At 51.6% G+C, this 18499-nt stretch overlaps 1 protein-coding gene across 2 annotated transcripts in view; it reads left to right on the top strand.

Moving 5' to 3' along the window:
* LOC115467337 (solute carrier family 22 member 16-like) overlaps positions 1-18499 on the top strand; it is a 108089-nt gene that overhangs the window by 51616 nt on the left and 37974 nt on the right. For both annotated transcript variants that reach the window (XM_030199211.1, XM_030199210.1), the window contains exon 3: positions 6329-6446. In XM_030199211.1, the coding sequence (XP_030055071.1) occupies positions 6329-6446 (118 nt within the window). The remainder of the gene's footprint in view (positions 1-6328; positions 6447-18499) is intronic.

Here is an 18499-nt window from a genome sequence, read left to right as displayed (position 1 = left end):
GGAATAAATCGCCGGGAGGTAGGTGCTTTGGCCACCCTTTGCTAGCAATTTGCCTGACTTGTTCCCGAAGCGCTGAAAATTCAGGCGTCGCATCACCAATTGTTTCAGGGCCTGTTCGTGAAGAAGGGAGTTAAGCACTACCAGGGCTACAGACAGTCCCTATTGGTTGCTGTTGGACTACTTAAATATTTCCTCTTTGCTTTCGCATATGCGGTCTCTAAGTTCAGTATACCAGCCGTGAGGCGTTTTTTCCTAGCACTTTGGAACGCTATCACTTCCCCTCTCATAACCGCCTTAGAGGCCTCCCAGAATGTCACGGGTGAGTCACACGACGCCAGATTCGTGTCTTCATACAATTGCCACTTCTCTAATAAGTGTTCTAATAATTGTTTATCCCATATAGATAAGCAGGGAATCTCCACTGTCTGTTCTCCCCACCTCCCCCCCCCAAATCAAGTTCCACCCAGATCATATGGTGGTCCGATATTTCCATGGGGCCAATGTTAGTCCATTGAACTTTAAAGAACCAGGATTGTGAGATTAAGATGTAGTAAATTCTAGACCAGGAGTGGTGAACCTTGGATTGGTGTGTATAGTCCTTTGTTGTTGGGTGAAGGGCTCGCCATGGATCGATTAAGTGGAGGTGTTTATAGAGTGCTGGTATCCCTTTCCCGTCCCTGGAATGGCTGTGGGTGATGATCTATCTAGGGTCGGGTCTTGTACCTGATTAAAGTCACCCGCCCAGAGCCATGGAGCATCAGTGTGTTGCAATCCTAATGCTATCAGGGATTGAAAAAAACCTGGGCGATAAGAATTTGGGGCGTATATAGCGCATAAATAGAATCTCTGTCCTTGGTAATTAACCTGTAATAGCACAATGCGACCTTCTGTGTCTTTATAAACTAATTTAGTTTTTTTTTTTTTGTTACATTTGTACCCTGCGTTTTTCCCACTCATGGCAGGCTCAATGCGGCTTACATGGGGCAATGGAGGGTTAAGTGACTTGCCCAGAGTCACAAGGAGCTGCCTGTGCCTGAAGTGGGAATCAAACTCAGTTCCTCAGGACCAAAGTCCACCACCCTAACCACTAGGCCACTCCTCCCTTCTTTACTAATATTGCTACCCCGCTCTTCCGATTACCCGAGGAGGAGAAGTGGCTTTGACCCACCCATTGTTGGCAAAGCTTCCCATGCTCTAGGTCAGATAACTTTGTTTCCTGCAGACATGCAATATCGGCACCTTGCCGCCGTATCTGGGATAAGATCTTATAGCGTTTCACGGGTGAGGTAATGCCCGAAATATTCCACGACAAGATCTTTATTCCAGGTCTACTCATGTCTCCTTATGTCAACAATATTACTAAGGATAGTTTCATAACAGATCCCCCGGAGGCCCAGCCCCCTCCGGTGAGCATATGGTGGTACGGCCTGGAGACCATTTTTCACCCCTGACTTTCTGTATGCGAGAATGGATCCCCCCCCCCAACCCCACTAATTGCCCCCCCCCCCGCCTCCCCCCTCCAACCCCCCACACCTTCTGCAACTTGAGGAGCAACTGCTCATCATGAGGTCTATGCATGTCAGAGCCCCCGCCCCACATCTATCCTGTCATCTGTAAATCTCCCCCTCCTCTAAACACATTCCAGTTCTACATACATATAACGTAACTTAGATCAACTTTTGTTTAAACAAGATAACATTCACCACTCTATGTTCCTAATAACGCATACTTATGCAATAGGGTGTCCATGTTTTCCACCTTCTCATTTCTTCCTATCCGGATCCTTTGCCGCCTCCATCTGGAGATGTTTACGAAAGTTCCGGGGCCAAAAATGCCTTTGCTTCTGTTACTGTATCCAGGGCCTTCCATTGGCCATTGTAGAAAACTTTTAAAATGGCAGGGTAGATCAGCTTAAAGCGGATATTCTTCTTAGCTGGGGTGGAACAAATAGGGTGAAACCGCCTTCGCTTGTCTTGTACCCCTTGAGAATAGTCTTGGAATATCTGGATCTTAGCCCCATCATATTCCAGGGACTCTCTTTTGGTTCTATATCCCCGGAGGATTTCTTCCTTGTGCAGGTAATTTTGTACTTTAATCATGACAATTCTGGGCCTCTGTTGATCCTGTGATTTCCTCCCCAGCCTGTGCGCGCGTTCTAGGCATAGTATATCATAACTATCTGACAAAGCAAACTCCTTGCTAAGCCACTGTCCCAACACGTGTCCCAGGGAGTTATCAGGGATCTTTTCAGGGAATCCAATTATTCTTAGATTGCATCGTCGTGATCGGTTTTCAAGGTCCTCGATCTTGTCTTGTTGGGCCTGCACAATACCCGTGAGGCTGCATGATTTCAGGGTCTCGGCGGTTCCACGAGTCCTCCAAGCTAGAGATCCTGTTTTCGGTCTCGCTTGTGCGTTTGATTGTTTCCGCTAGTGTGGTTTCCAGATTTTTTAGCTGGCTTGCTAATAAGTCAAAACGCGGGGTTAACGCAGCGCCTACCGCTTTGGTGATCTGTGACAGCTGTTTCCCACTGAATTCATTGCAGGCCTCGTTTTTATCCTCCGCCATTTTGTGGCAGGCTCTGGGCGGCGATGACTTGTCTTTCTCTGGTTTAGCGCTCCTGCATGTGGTTCCTGACGGCATCGGGCACAAGTATGGCTCCATACATAGTAACAAAGTAGATGACGGCAGAAAAAGACCTGCACAGTCCATCCAGTCTGCCCAACAAGATAACTCATATTTGCTGCTTTTTGTGTATACCCTACTTTGATTTGTACCTGTGCACTTCAGGGCACAGACCGTATAAGTCTGCCCAGCACTATCCTCACCTCCCAACCACCAGCCCTGCCTCCCAACCACCGGCTCTGGCACAGACCGTACAAGTCTGTCCATCACTATCCCCGCCTCCCAACCACCAGCCCCGCCTCCCGATCTTGACTAAGCTCCTGAGGATCCATTCCTTCGGCACAGTACATAAGTACATAAGTAATGCCATACTGGGAAAAGACCAAGGGTCCATCGAGCCCAGCATCCTGTCCACGACAGCGGCCAATCCAGGCCAAGGGCACCCAGCAAGCTTCCCAAACGTACAAACATTCTATACATGTTATTCCTGGAATTTTGGATTTTTCCAAGTCCGTTTAGTAGCGGTTTATGGACTTGTCCTTTAGGAAACCGTCCAACCCCTTTTTAAACTCTGCTAAGCTAACTGCCTTCACCACTTTCTCCGGCAACGAATTCCAGAGTTTAATTACACGTTGGGTGAAGAAAACTTTTCTCCGATTTGTTTTAAATTTACTACACTGTAGATTCATCGCATGCCCCCTAGTCCTAGTATTTTTGGAAAGCGTGAACAGACGCTTCACATCCACCTGTTCCACTCCACTCATTATTTTATATACCTCTATCATGTCTCCCCTCAGCCGTCTCTTCTCCAAGCTGAATAGCCCTAGCCTCCTTAGTCTTTCTTCATAGGGAAGTCGTCCCATCCCCGCTATCATTTTAGTCGCCCTTCGCTGCACCTTTTCCAATTCTACTATGCTTATCCCACGCATGTTTGAATTCCGTTACCGTTTTCATTTCCACCACCTCCCGCGGGAGGTCATTCCAAGCATCCACTACTCTCTTCGTGAAAAAATACTTCCTGACATTTTTCTTGAGTCTGCCCCCCTTCAATCTCATTTCATGTCCTCTCGTTCTACCACCTTCCCATCTCCGGAAAAGGTTTGTTTGCGGATTAATACCTTTCAAATATTTGAACGTCTGTATCATATCACCCCTGTTTCTCCTTTCCTCCAGAGTATACATGTTTAGTTCAGCAAGTCTCTCCTTATACGTCTTGTAACGCAAATCCCATACCATTCTCGTAGCTTTTCTTTGCACCGCTTCAATTCTTTTTACATCCTTAACAAGATACGGCCTCCAAAACTGAACACAATACTCCAGGTGGGGCCTCACCAACGACTTATACAGGGGCATCAACACCCTCTTTCTTCTGCTGGTCACACCTCTCTCTATACAGCCTAACAACCTTCTAGCTACAGCCACCGCCTTGTCACACTTGCACATCCGCTACTCTCCACGCATCACGTGACCTAGACTTACCATTTTATCTTCTCTGGAAAATATTTGTTTCTATTAATACTTTTCAAGTATTTAAACATCTGTATCATATATCCCGTTCCTCCTCTCGGGTATACATACTGCTAATCATTTCTATAGTACTACTAGATGTACACAGTGCTTACACATTATATACAGGTACTTTCTCTGTCCCTAGGGGACTCACAATCTAAGTTTTTTGTACCTGGGGCAATGGAGGGTTAAGTGACTTTCATAAGGTCACAAGGAGCTGCAGTGGGAATTGAACCCAGGTTGCCAGGATCAAAGTCTACTGCACTAACCACTAGGCTACTCCTCCACTAGCAACATTCCATGTAGAATCTACAAATAGTAGCATCAGAATCTTAAATAGTAGGAACATTCCATGTAGAACCTCAAATAGTAGCATCAGAATCTCAAATAGGTGCAATATTCCATGTAGAATCTCAAATAATAGGAACAGAATCTCAAATAGTAGTAACATTCCATCTAGAATCTCAAGTAGTAGCAACAGAATCTCAAATAGTAGCAACATTCCATGTAGAATCTCAAATAGTAGCATCAGAATCTTAAATAGTAACAACATTACATGTTCCACTGCACTAACCATTAGGCTACTTTAGGTCTTCCAGACTCTTCTCATACATCTTTTGGCAAAAGCCCCATACCAATACCACGACCATTCATTTCAGGTTTCCATCATATGACAATGGCTCTAGTCTGTCCATCATTGCCAATAACTATCACAGAGATGCTGATGGTGGCTCATCCCAAAGTGTGAGATTCACTACCGCAATAAGTGAGGTTTTCTAGTAGTGCATCTGGGGTATAAATTTGGAAAGATTCGCATATTGTTTTGCTTTCTAAATGCTGTTGAAGCTCTATGGCAGTGTTTCTCAACCATTTTTCAGTTGGGATACACCAGAGGAATGATGCTTACATATGTGAAACATTGCGTACATCACCCTCACGGACCTTTCGTATGACACAGTATCCATCCTGGTTAACTGCTCGTTCCTGGTGATTAGTTCACAGCATCCTTTGCTACAAAAGTTTGCTCCCTTCAGCCATAGGAGCCGGCTCTATGGATGTTGTGGGTGCTTGAGCACCCCCAATATTGAGAAAATTCCTTGTATGTATCCAGGAGGGGGGGTTATTTCTACTGGCCTTAGCACCCTCAGCTATACATCCACATCTAAGGAAGGGACCTGTGAGGTGTCCAGAGTTCATGCAGTACAATGTTGTCTTCAAAAGTGTCGCAACCTAGAGGCTAAGTTCTTTTCAAGACGCACAGAACTGGAGGAGTCTACTGACTAATTCAGATACTGACTGTTTTTAATCAAATAAAACTCACTATACTTTCATATAAACTAATAAATACTAGTTAGGATGTGGAAATACCAAATCTTCAGATAATACCTAAAACACTATAATTTCTACTCAATGAAAATGGTTGGAATGTCAAAAAAAGTAGTACCGGTCTATAGTTTAGAAGGAAAAAGGCCTCACAGAGCTCCTAGATTGTAACTATCTTTTGGAGTTTAAACGGGTCTAATAAGACCCTCTGTTCATCATCGGCCAAAAAACCTTCTCTGTTGTGTGATGTCAAATATCTCTCACACCTTGATCAATCTATTACTACTGTGTTAATCTACAGGGTAATGCAGAATATGGTATTAAAAGAACACTTCTCTTTCAAACTGCCAACTGCCCGCACTAGGAAGTTCTTCAAATTTGTTTCACTCTATCGCTCCAAGCCAACGATGGCCAACGTTTCGTTAAGCTGCTTCAGGGTCTTGGTAGTGGAAATATCTTGGAAACGGTCTGTCTTATCTTGCTTGTGCTCAGTGCAACTATAGAACGGTACTACTCTTTTTGACATTCCAACCATTTTCATGGAGTGGAAATTATAGTGTTTTAGGTATTATCTGTATACTTTCATATAAACAAATGGTGGGAAGTACTGTTTAATGAAGTGTCCCTCACTCGCTTGCAGTCTGAGCAAGACGCTGTCAGGGATGAGGCCTAATTCCTGTTGATCTCTCTTTGGCCATCAAGGCAAAGAAATAGGGTGACTATTTCCATTCCTGGGTCTAGCAGGCTCTCTATAACCTAACTTAGGTTGGAACATAACCCTAGTGTTCACAGCTGTTGCTCAAGTTGATGTGTGTGCATAATATTATTTTAACGCTATCCCTTCTTTTTCTGCATATCCTGTGATACGCAGAGTTGGAAGACGCCCAGTGATGTGGTTCACAAGTTCTGGTCAGTTTCTCTTTGGTGTGGCAGTGGCGTTCACCTTTGACTACTACAGCTTTGTGATTGTCCGCTTCCTGCTGGCAATGGTCAGTATAATTCCTACCTTGTCTTTTCTCTGTCTTCTGCATCCTAATACAATATGAAAATGGCAATTTATTAGAAATTAAAGATTAGCTTTAGCCTCCAGGAAATCTATCAATGGACTGAGATTGGGGGGGTGGGGGGCTGGCTCACTTTCAGAGCTGCCTCAACACTTGCCTAAGGTTTCAGTCTCTTGTAGTTCTTGGACAGGAAAGCATTAATGCAAAAAACAGACCTGTAGAAGGTTCTCCAAAAACCACTACAGGTATTTTGACTGGTGCTTAAATTGTGGTGTTCTCAGGGTGGTGCTGCGAGTGGTCAGGTTACTGATTCAGGGACCAGTATTATTCTTAGAGTGGTTTTGTGCTTTATCCACATGAGAACTGCCCAGCTAGGGAGAGCAACACCCGATGTCAGAGGCAGATCAGTTTTCTCTGAAAGCGAAAATAAGAATTTGTGGAGCCCCAGTGGTCAACCTTACTCAAGAGTCAGCACTGTTTGCTAATCTCTGTGTATTCTAAGGTTTCACCAATCCATCCTGTTAGTAAGGTACACATCAACCTCTTTATGCACAGAAAGAGCAGGGGGAGAGGGTCTCATGCCCCCTTTATGCACACAAAGAGCAGGGGGAGAGGGTGTCATGCCCCCTTTATGCACACAAAGAGCAGGGGGAGAGGGTGTCATGCCCCCTTTATGCACACAAAGAGCAGGGGGAGAGGGTGTCATGCCCCCTTTATGCACACAGAGAGCAGGGGGAGAGGGTGTCATGCCCCCTTTATGCACACAAAGAGCAGGGGGAGAGGGTGTCATGCCCCCTTTATGCACACAGAGAGCAGGGGGAGAGGGTGTCATGCCCCCTTTATGCACAGAAAGAGCAGGGGGAGAGGGGTGTCATGTCCCCTTTATGCACACAAAGAGCAGGGGAGAGGGTGTCATGCCCCCTTTATGCACACAAAGAGCAGGGGAGAGGGTGTCATGTCCCCTTTATGCACAGAAAGAGCAGGGGGAGAGGGTGTCATGTCCCCTTTATGCACACAAAGAGCAGGGGAAGAGGGTGTCATGCCCCCTTTATGCACACAAAGAGCAGGGGGAGAGGGTGTCATGCCCCCCTTTATGCACACAAAGAGCAGGGGGAGAGGGTGTCATGCCCCCTTTATGCACACAAGAGCAGGGGAAGAGGGTGTCATGCCCCCTTTATGCACACAGAAGGCAGGGGGAGAGGGTGTCATGCCCCTTTTATGCACACAAAGAGCAGGGGAAGAAGGTGTCATGCCCCCTTTATGCACAGAAAGAGCAGGGGAAGAGGGTGTCATGCCCCCTTTATGCACAGAAGAGCAGGGGGAGAGGGTGTCATGCCCCCTTTATGCACAGAAAGAGCAGGGGGAGAGGGTGTCATGCCCCCTTTATGCACACAGAGAGCAGGGGGAGAGGGTGTCATGCCCCCTTTATGCACACAGAGAGCAGGGGGAGAGGGTGTCATGCCCCCTTTATGCACACAAAGAGCAGGGGGAGAGGGTGTCATGCCCCTTTTATGCACACAGCAGGGGAAGAGGGTCTCATGCCCCCTTTATGTACACAGCAGGGGAAGAGGGTGTCATGCCCCCTTTATGCACAGAAAGAGCAGGGGGAGAGGGTGTCATGCCCCCTTTATGCACACAGAGAGCAGGGGGAGAGGGTGTCATGCCCCCTTTATGCACACAAAGAGCAGGGGGAGAGGGTGTCATGCCCCCTTTATGCACACAAAGAGCAGGGGGAGAGGGTGTCATGCCCCTTTTATGCACACAGCAGGGGAAGAGGGTCTCATGCCCCCTTTATGTACACAGCAGGGGAAGAGGGTGTCATGCCCCCTTTATGCACAGAAAGAGCAGGGGAAGAGGGTGTCATGCCCCTTTTATGCACACAAAGAGCAGGGGAAGAAGGTGTCATGCCCCCTTTATGCACAAGAAGAGCAGGGGAAGAGGGTTGTCATGCCCCCTTTATGCACACAGAAGAGCAGGGGGAAGAGGGTGTCATGCCCCCTTTATGCACACAAGAGAGCAGGGGAGAGGGTGTCCATGCCCCTTTATGCACACAAAGAGCAGGGGGAGAGGGTGTCATGCCCCCTTTATGCACACAAAGAGCAGGGGAGAGGGTGTCATGCCCCCTTTATGCACACAAAGAGCAGGGGAAGAGGGTGTCATGCCCCCTTTATGCACACAAAGAGCAGGGGGAGAGGGTGTCATGCCCCCTTTATGCACACAAAGAGCAGGGGAAGAGGTGTCATGCCCCCTTTATGCACACAAGTGCAGGGGAAGAGGGTGTCATGCCCCCTTTATGCACAGAAGAGCAGGGGAGAGGGTGTCATGCCCCCTTTTATGCACACAAAGAGCAGGGGAAGAGGGTGTCATGCCCCCTTTATGCACACAGAGTGCAGGGGGAGAGGGTGTCATGCCCCCTTTATGCACACAAAGAGCAGGGGAAGAGGGTGTCATGCCCCTTTTATGCACACAAAGAGCAGGGGAAGAAGGTGTCATGCCCCCTTTATGCACACAGAGTGCAGGGGAAGAGGGTCTCATGCCCCCTTTATGCACACAAAGAGCAGGGGGAGAGGGTGTCATGCCCCCTTTATGCACACAAAGAGCAGAGGAAGAAGGTGTCATGCCCCCTTTATGCACACAGAGTGCAGGGGAAGAGGGTCTCATGCCCCCTTTATGCACACAAAGAGCAGGGGGAGAGGGTGTCATGCCCCTTTTATGCACACAAAGAGCAGGGGAAGAAGGTGTCATGCCCCCTTTATGCACACAGAGTGCAGGGGAAGAAGGTGTCATGCCCCCTTTATGCACACAAAGAGCAGGGGAAGAGGGTGTCATGCCCCTTTTATGCACACAAAGAGCAGGGGAAGAAGGTGTCATGCCCCCTTTATGCACACAGAGTGCAGGGGAAGAGGGTCTCATGCCCCCTTTATGCACACAAAGAGCAGGGGGAGAGGGTGTCATGCCCCCTTTATGCACACAAAGAGCAGGGGAAGAAGGTGTCATGCCCCCTTTATGCACACAGAGTGCAGGGGAAGAGGGTCTCATGCCCCCTTTATGCACACAAAGAGCAGGGGGAGAGGGTGTCATGCCCCTTTTATGCACACAAAGAGCAGGGGAAGAAGGTGTCATGCCCCCTTTATGCACACAGAGTGCAGGGGAAGAAGGTGTCATGCCCCCTTTATGCACACAGAGTGCAGGGGAAGAGGGTCTCATGCCCCCTTTATGCACACAAAGAGCAGGGGGAGAGGGTCTCATGCCCCCTTTATGCACACAAAGAGCAGGGGGAGAGGGTGTCATGTCCCCTTTATGCACACAAAGAGCAGGGGAAGAGGGTGTCATGCCCCTTTTATGCACACAAAGAGCAGGGGAAGAAGGTGTCATGCCCCCTTTATGCACACAGAGTGCAGGGGAAGAGGGTGTCATGCCCCCTTTATGCACACAAAGAGCAGGGGGAGAGGGTGTCATGCCCCTTTTATGCACACAAAGAGCAGGGGGAGAGGGTGTCATGCCCCCTTTATGCACACAAAGAGCAGGGGGAGAGGGTGTCATGTCCCCTTTATGCACAGAAAGAGCAGGGGGAGAGGGTGTCATGTCCCCTTTATGCACACAAAGAGCAGGGGGAGAGGGTGTCATGTCCCCTTTATGCACACAAAGAGCAGGGGAAGAGGGTGTCATGCCCCCTTTATGCACAGAAAGAGCAGGGGGAGAGGGTGTCATGTCCCCTTTATGCACACAAAGAGCAGGGGGAGAGGGTGTCATGCCCCCTTTATGCACACAAAGAGCAGGGGGAGAGGGTGTCATGTCCCCTTTATGCACAGAAAGAGCAGGGGGAGAGGGTGTCATGTCCCCTTTATGCACACAAAGAGCAGGGGAGAGGGTGTCATGCCCCCTTTATGCACACAAAGAGCAGGGGGAGAGGGTGTCATGTCCCCTTTATGCACACAAAGAGCAGGGGGAGAGGGTGTCATGTCCCCTTTATGCACACAAAGAGCAGGGGAAGAGGGTGTCATGCCCCCTTTATGCACACAAAGAGCAGGGGAAGAGGGTGTCATGCCCCCTTTATGCACAGAAAGAGCAGGGGGAGAGGGTGTCATGCCCCCTTTATGCACACAGAGAGCAGGGGGAGAGGGTGTCATGCCCCCTTTATGCACAGAAAGAGCAGGGGGAGAGGGTGTCATGTCCCCTTTATGCACACAAAGAGCAGGGGGAGAGGGTGTCATGCCCCCTTTATGCACACAAAGAGCAGGGGGAGAGGGTGTCATGTCCCCTTTATGCACAGAAAGAGCAGGGGGAGAGGGTGTCATGTCCCCTTTATGCACACAAAGAGCAGGGGGAGAGGGTGTCATGTCCCCTTTATGCACACAAAGAGCAGGGGAAGAGGGTGTCATGCCCCCTTTATGCACACAGAGTGCAGGGGAAGAGGGTGTCATGCCCCTTTTATGCACACAAAGAGCAGGGGAAGAGGGTGTCATGCCCCCTTTATGCACACAAAGAGCAGGGGGAGAGGGTGTCATGCCCCCTTTATGCACAGAAAGAGCAGGGGGAGAGGGTGTCATGCCCCTTTTATGCACACAAAGAGCAGGGGAAGAAGGTGTCATGCCCCCTTTATGCACAGAAAGAGCAGGGGAAGAGGGTGTCATGCCCCCTTTATGCACAGAAAGAGCAGGGGGAGAGGGTGTCATGCCCCCTTTATGCACACAGAGAGCAGGGGGAGAGGGTGTCATGCCCCCTTTATGCACACAAAGAGCAGGGGGAGAGGGTGTCATGCCCCCTTTATGCACACAAAGAGCAGGGGAAGAGGGTGTCATGCCCCCTTTATGCACACAAAGAGCAGGGGGAGAGGGTGTCATGCCCCCTTTATGCACACAGAGAGCAGGGGGAGAGGGTGTCATGCCCCCTTTATGCACAGAAAGAGCAGGGGAAGAAGGTGTCATGCCCCCTTTATGCACACAGAGTGCAGGGGAAGAGGGTCTCATGCCCCCTTTATGCACACAGAGAGCAGGAGAGGATGTTACAAACTCTTTATGCACACAGAGAGCAGGGGGAGAGGGTGTCATGCCCCTTTATGCACACAGAGTGCAGGGGAAGAGGGTGTCATGCCCCCTTTATGCACACAGAGAGCAGGGGGAGAGAGTGTCATGCCCCTTTATGCACAGAAAGAGCAGGGGGAGAGGGTGTCATGCCCCCTTTATGCACACAAAGAGCAGGGGAAGAGGGTGTCATGCCCCCTTTATGCACACAAAGAGCAGGGGAAGAGGGTGTCATGCCCCCTTTATGCACACAAAGAGCAGGGGAAGAGGGTGTCATGCCCCCTTTATGCACACAGAGTGCAGGGGAAGAAGGTGTCATGCCCCCTTTATGCACACAGAGTGCAGGGGAAGAGGGTCTCATGCCCCCTTTATGCACAGAAAGAGCAGGGGGAGAGGGTGTCATGCCCCTTTATGCACACAAAGAGCAGGGGAAGAGGGTGTCATGCCCCCTTTATGCACACAGAGTGCAGGAGAAGAGGGTCTCATGCCCCCTTTATGCACACAGAGTGCAGGGGAAGAGGGTGTCATGCCCCCTTTATGCACACAGAGAGCAGGGGAAGAGGGTGTCATGCCCCCTTTATGCACAGAAAGAGCAGGGGGAGAGGGTGTCATGCCCCTTTATGCACACAAAGAGCAGGGGAAGAGGGTCTCATGCCCCCTTTATGCACACAGAGTGCAGGGGAAGAGGGTGTCATGCCCCCTTTATGCACACAGAGTGCAGGGGAAGAGGGTCTCATGCCCCCTTTATGCACACAGAGTGCAGGGGAAGAGGGTGTCATGCCCCCTTTATGCACACAGAGAGCAGGGGGAGAGGGTGTCATGCCCCCTTTATGCACAGAGAGAGCAGGGGGAGAGGGTGTCATGCCCCTTTATGCACACAAAGAGCAGGGGAAGAGGGTGTCATGCCCCCTTTATGCACACAGAGTGCAGGGGAAGAGGGTGTCATGCCCCCTTTATGCACACAGAGTGCAGGAGAAGAGGGTCTCATGCCCCCTTTATGCACACAGAGTGCAGGGGAAGAGGGTGTCATGCCCCCTTTATGCACACAGAGAGCAGGGGGAGAGGGTGTCATGCCCCCTTTATGCACAGAAAGAGCAGGGGGAGAGGGTGTCATGCCCCTTTATGCACACAAAGAGCAGGGGAAGAGGGTCTCATGCCCCCTTTATGCACACAGAGTGCAGGGGAAGAGGGTGTCATGCCCCCTTTATGCACACAGAGTGCAGGGGAAGAGGGTCTCATGCCCCCTTTATGCACACAGAGTGCAGGGGAAGAGGGTGTCATGCCCCCTTTATGCACACAAAGAGCAGGGGGAGAGGGTGTCATGCCCCCTTTATGCACACAAAGAGCAGGGGGAGAGGGTGTCATGCCCCCTTTATGCACACAAAGAGCAGGGGGAGAGGGTGTCATGCCCCCTTTATGCACACAAAGAGCAGGGGGAGAGGGTGTCATGCCCCCTTTATGCACACAAAGAGCAGGGGGAGAGGGTGTCATGCCCCCTTTATGCACACAAGAGCAGGGGGAGAGGGTGTCATGCCCCCTTTATGCACACAGAGAGCAGGGGGAGAGGGTGTCATGCCCCCTTTATGCACAGAAAGAGCAGGGGAAGAAGGGTGTCATGCCCCCTTTATGCACACAGAGTGCAGGGGAAGAGGGTCTCATGCCCCCTTTATGCACACAGAGAGCAGGGGGAGAGGGTGTCATGCCCCCTTTATGCACACAAAGAGCAGGGGAAGAGGGTGTCATGCCCCCTTTATGCACAGAAAGAGCAGGGGAAGAGGGTGTCATGCCCCCTTTATGCACACAAAGAGCAGGGGAAGAGGGTGTCATGCCCCTTTATGCACACAAAGAGCAGGGGAAGAAGGTGTCATGCCCCCTTTATGCACACAGAGTGCAGGGGAAGAGGGTCTCATGCCCCCTTTATGCACACAAAGAGCAGGGGGAGAGGGTGTCATGCCCCCTTTATGCACACAAAGAGCAGGGGAAGAAGGTGTCATGCCCCCTTTATGCACACAGAGTGCAGGGGAAGAGGGTCTCATGCCCCCTTTATGCACACAAAGAGCAGGGGGAGAGGGTGTCATGCCCCTTTTATGCACACAAAGAGCAGGGGAAGAAGGTGTCATGCCCCCTTTATGCACACAGAGTGCAGGGGAAGAAGGTGTCATGCCCCCTTTATGCACACAAAGAGCAGGGGAAGAGGGTGTCATGCCCCTTTTATGCACACAAAGAGCAGGGGAAGAAGGTGTCATGCCCCCTTTATGCACACAGAGTGCAGGGGAAGAGGGTCTCATGCCCCCTTTATGCACACAAAGAGCAGGGGGAGAGGGTGTCATGCCCCCTTTATGCACACAAAGAGCAGGGGAAGAAGGTGTCATGCCCCCTTTATGCACACAGAGTGCAGGGGAAGAGGGTCTCATGCCCCCTTTATGCACACAAAGAGCAGGGGGAGAGGGTGTCATGCCCCTTTTATGCACACAAAGAGCAGGGGAAGAAGGTGTCATGCCCCCTTTATGCACACAGAGTGCAGGGGAAGAAGGTGTCATGCCCCCTTTATGCACACAGAGTGCAGGGGAAGAGGGTCTCATGCCCCCTTTATGCACACAAAGAGCAGGGGGAGAGGGTCTCATGCCCCCTTTATGCACACAAAGAGCAGGGGGAGAGGGTGTCATGTCCCCTTTATGCACACAAAGAGCAGGGGAAGAGGGTGTCATGCCCCTTTTATGCACACAAAGAGCAGGGGAAGAAGGTGTCATGCCCCCTTTATGCACACAGAGTGCAGGGGAAGAGGGTGTCATGCCCCCTTTATGCACACAAAGAGCAGGGGGAGAGGGTGTCATGCCCCTTTTATGCACACAAAGAGCAGGGGGAGAGGGTGTCATGCCCCCTTTATGCACACAAAGAGCAGGGGGAGAGGGTGTCATGTCCCCTTTATGCACAGAAAGAGCAGGGGGAGAGGGTGTCATGTCCCCTTTATGCACACAAAGAGCAGGGGGAGAGGGTGTCATGTCCCCTTTATGCACACAAAGAGCAGGGGAAGAGGGTGTCATGCCCCCTTTATGCACAGAAAGAGCAGGGGGAGAGGGTGTCATGCCCCCTTTATGCACACAGAGAGCAGGGGGAGAGGGTGTCATGCCCCCTTTATGCACAGAAAGAGCAGGGGGAGAGGGTGTCATGTCCCCTTTATGCACACAAAGAGCAGGGGGAGAGGGTGTCATGCCCCCTTTATGCACACAAAGAGCAGGGGGAGAGGGTGTCATGTCCCCTTTATGCACAGAAAGAGCAGGGGGAGAGGGTGTCATGTCCCCTTTATGCACACAAAGAGCAGGGGGAGAGGGTGTCATGTCCCCTTTATGCACACAAAGAGCAGGGGAAGAGGGTGTCATGCCCCCTTTATGCACACAGAGTGCAGGGGAAGAGGGTGTCATGCCCCTTTTATGCACACAAAGAGCAGGGGAAGAGGGTGTCATGCCCCCTTTATGCACACAAAGAGCAGGGGGAGAGGGTGTCATGCCCCCTTTATGCACAGAAAGAGCAGGGGGAGAGGGTGTCATGCCCCTTTTATGCACACAAAGAGCAGGGGAAGAAGGTGTCATGCCCCCTTTATGCACAGAAAGAGCAGGGGAAGAGGGTGTCATGCCCCCTTTATGCACAGAAAGAGCAGGGGGAGAGGGTGTCATGCCCCCTTTATGCACACAGAGAGCAGGGGGAGAGGGTGTCATGCCCCCTTTATGCACACAAAGAGCAGGGGGAGAGGGTGTCATGCCCCCTTTATGCACACAAAGAGCAGGGGAAGAGGGTGTCATGCCCCCTTTATGCACACAAAGAGCAGGGGGAGAGGGTGTCATGCCCCCTTTATGCACACAGAGAGCAGGGGGAGAGGGTGTCATGCCCCCTTTATGCACAGAAAGAGCAGGGGAAGAAGGTGTCATGCCCCCTTTATGCACACAGAGTGCAGGGGAAGAGGGTCTCATGCCCCCTTTATGCACACAGAGAGCAGGAGAGGATGTTACAAACTCTTTATGCACACAGAGAGCAGGGGGAGAGGGTGTCATGCCCCTTTATGCACACAGAGTGCAGGGGAAGAGGGTGTCATGCCCCCTTTATGCACACAGAGAGCAGGGGGAGAGAGTGTCATGCCCCTTTATGCACAGAAAGAGCAGGGGGAGAGGGTGTCATGCCCCCTTTATGCACACAAAGAGCAGGGGAAGAGGGTGTCATGCCCCCTTTATGCACACAAAGAGCAGGGGAAGAGGGTGTCATGCCCCCTTTATGCACACAAAGAGCAGGGGAAGAGGGTGTCATGCCCCCTTTATGCACACAGAGTGCAGGGGAAGAAGGTGTCATGCCCCCTTTATGCACACAGAGTGCAGGGGAAGAGGGTCTCATGCCCCCTTTATGCACAGAAAGAGCAGGGGGAGAGGGTGTCATGCCCCTTTATGCACACAAAGAGCAGGGGAAGAGGGTGTCATGCCCCCTTTATGCACACAGAGTGCAGGAGAAGAGGGTCTCATGCCCCCTTTATGCACACAGAGTGCAGGGGAAGAGGGTGTCATGCCCCCTTTATGCACACAGAGAGCAGGGGAAGAGGGTGTCATGCCCCCTTTATGCACAGAAAGAGCAGGGGGAGAGGGTGTCATGCCCCTTTATGCACACAAAGAGCAGGGGGAGAGGGTCTCATGCCCCCTTTATGCACACAGAGTGCAGGGGAAGAGGGTGTCATGCCCCCTTTATGCACACAGAGTGCAGGGGAAGAGGGTCTCATGCCCCCTTTATGCACACAGAGTGCAGGGGAAGAGGGTGTCATGCCCCCTTTATGCACACAGAGAGCAGGGGGAGAGGGTGTCATGCCCCCTTTATGCACAGAAAGAGCAGGGGGAGAGGGTGTCATGCCCCTTTATGCACACAAAGAGCAGGGGAAGAGGGTGTCATGCCCCCTTTATGCACACAGAGTGCAGGGGAAGAGGGTGTCATGCCCCCTTTATGCACACAGAGTGCAGGAGAAGAGGGTCTCATGCCCCCTTTATGCACACAGAGTGCAGGGGAAGAGGGTGTCATGCCCCCTTTATGCACACAGAGAGCAGGGGGAGAGGGTGTCATGCCCCCTTTATGCACAGAAAGAGCAGGGGGAGAGGGTGTCATGCCCCTTTATGCACACAAAGAGCAGGGGAAGAGGGTCTCATGCCCCCTTTATGCACACAGAGTGCAGGGGAAGAGGGTGTCATGCCCCCTTTATGCACACAGAGTGCAGGAGAAGAGGGTCTCATGCCCCCTTTATGCACACAGAGTGCAGGGGAAGAGGGTGTCATGCCCCCTTTATGCACACAAAGAGCAGGGGGAGAGGGTGTCATGCCCCCTTTATGCACACAAAGAGCAGGGGGAGAGAGGGTGTCATGCCCCCTTTATGCACACAAAGAGCAGGGGGAGAGGGTGTCATGCCCCCTTTATGCACACAAAGAGCAGGGGGAGAGGGTGTCATGCCCCCTTTATGCACACAAAGAGCAGGGGGAGAGGGTGTCATGCCCCCTTTATGCACACAAAGAGCAGGGGGAGAGGGTGTCATGCCCCCTTTATGCACACAAAGAGCAGGGGAAGAGGGTGTCATGCCCCCTTTATGCACACAAAGAGCAGGGGAAGAGGGTGTCATGCCCCCTTTATGCACACAGAGAGCAGGGGGAGAGGGTGTCATGCCCCCTTTATGCACACAGAGAGCAGGGGGAGAGGGTGTCATGCCCCCTTTATGCACAGAAAGAGCAGGGGGAGAGGGTGTCATGCCCCCTTTATGCACACAAAGAGCAGGGGAAGAGGGTGTCATGCCCCCTTTATGCACAGAAAGAGCAGGGGGAGAGGGTGTCATGCCCCTTTTATGCACACAAAGAGCAGGGGAAGAGGGTGTCATGCCCCCTTTATGCACACAAAGAGCAGGGGGAGAGGGTGTCATGCCCCTTTATGCACACAAAGAGCAGGGGAAGAGGGTGTCATGCCCCCTTTATGCACACAGAGTGCAGGGGAAGAGGGTGTCATGCCCCCTTTATGCACAGAAAGAGCAGGGGGAGAGGGTGTCATGCCCCCTTTAAGCACACAGAGAGCAGGGGGAGAGGGTGTCATGCCCCCTTTATGCACAGAAAGAGCAGGGGGAGAGGGTGTCATGCCCCTTTATGCACACAAAGAGCAGGGGAAGAGGGTCTCATGCCCCCTTTATGCACACAGAGTGCAGGGGAAGAGGGTGTCATGCCCCCTTTATGCACACAGAGTGCAGGAGAAGAGGGTCTCATGCCCCCTTTATGCACACAGAGTGCAGGGGAAGAGGGTGTCATGCCCCCTTTATGCACACAGAGAGCAGGGGGAGAGGGTGTCATGCCCCCTTTATGCACAGAAAGAGCAGGGGGAGAGGGTGTCATGCCCCTTTATGCACACAAAGAGCAGGGGAAGAGGGTCTCATGCCCCCTTTATGCACACAGAGTGCAGGGGAAGAGGGTGTCATGCCCCCTTTATGCACACAGAGTGCAGGAGAAGAGGGTGTCATGCCCCCTTTATGCACACAGAGTGCAGGGGAAGAGGGTGTCATGCCCCCTTTATGCACACAGAGAGCAGGGGGAGAGGGTGTCATGCCCCCTTTATGCACAGAAAGAGCAGGGGGAGAGGGTGTCATGCCCCTTTATGCACACAAAGAGCAGGGGAAGAGGGTCTCATGCCCCCTTTATGCACACAGAGTGCAGGGGAAGAGGGTGTCATGCCCCCTTTATGCACACAGAGTGCAGGAGAAGAGGGTCTCATGCCCCCTTTATGCACACAGAGTGCAGGGGAAGAGGGTGTCATGCCCCCTTTATGCACACAAAGAGCAGGGGGAGAGGGTGTCATGCCCCCTTTATGCACACAAAGAGCAGGGGGAGAGGGTGTCATGCCCCCTTTATGCACACAAAGAGCAGGGGGAGAGGGTGTCATGCCCCCTTTATGCACACAAAGAGCAGGGGGAGAGGGTGTCATGCCCCCTTTATGCACACAAAGAGCAGGGGGAGA

The sequence above is a fragment of the Microcaecilia unicolor genome, chromosome 3, assembly GCF_901765095.1.
Source record: "Microcaecilia unicolor chromosome 3, aMicUni1.1, whole genome shotgun sequence".
Taxonomy (NCBI): Eukaryota; Metazoa; Chordata; class Amphibia; order Gymnophiona; family Siphonopidae; genus Microcaecilia; species Microcaecilia unicolor.
This window is presented reverse-complemented; position numbering and strand designations above follow the sequence as displayed.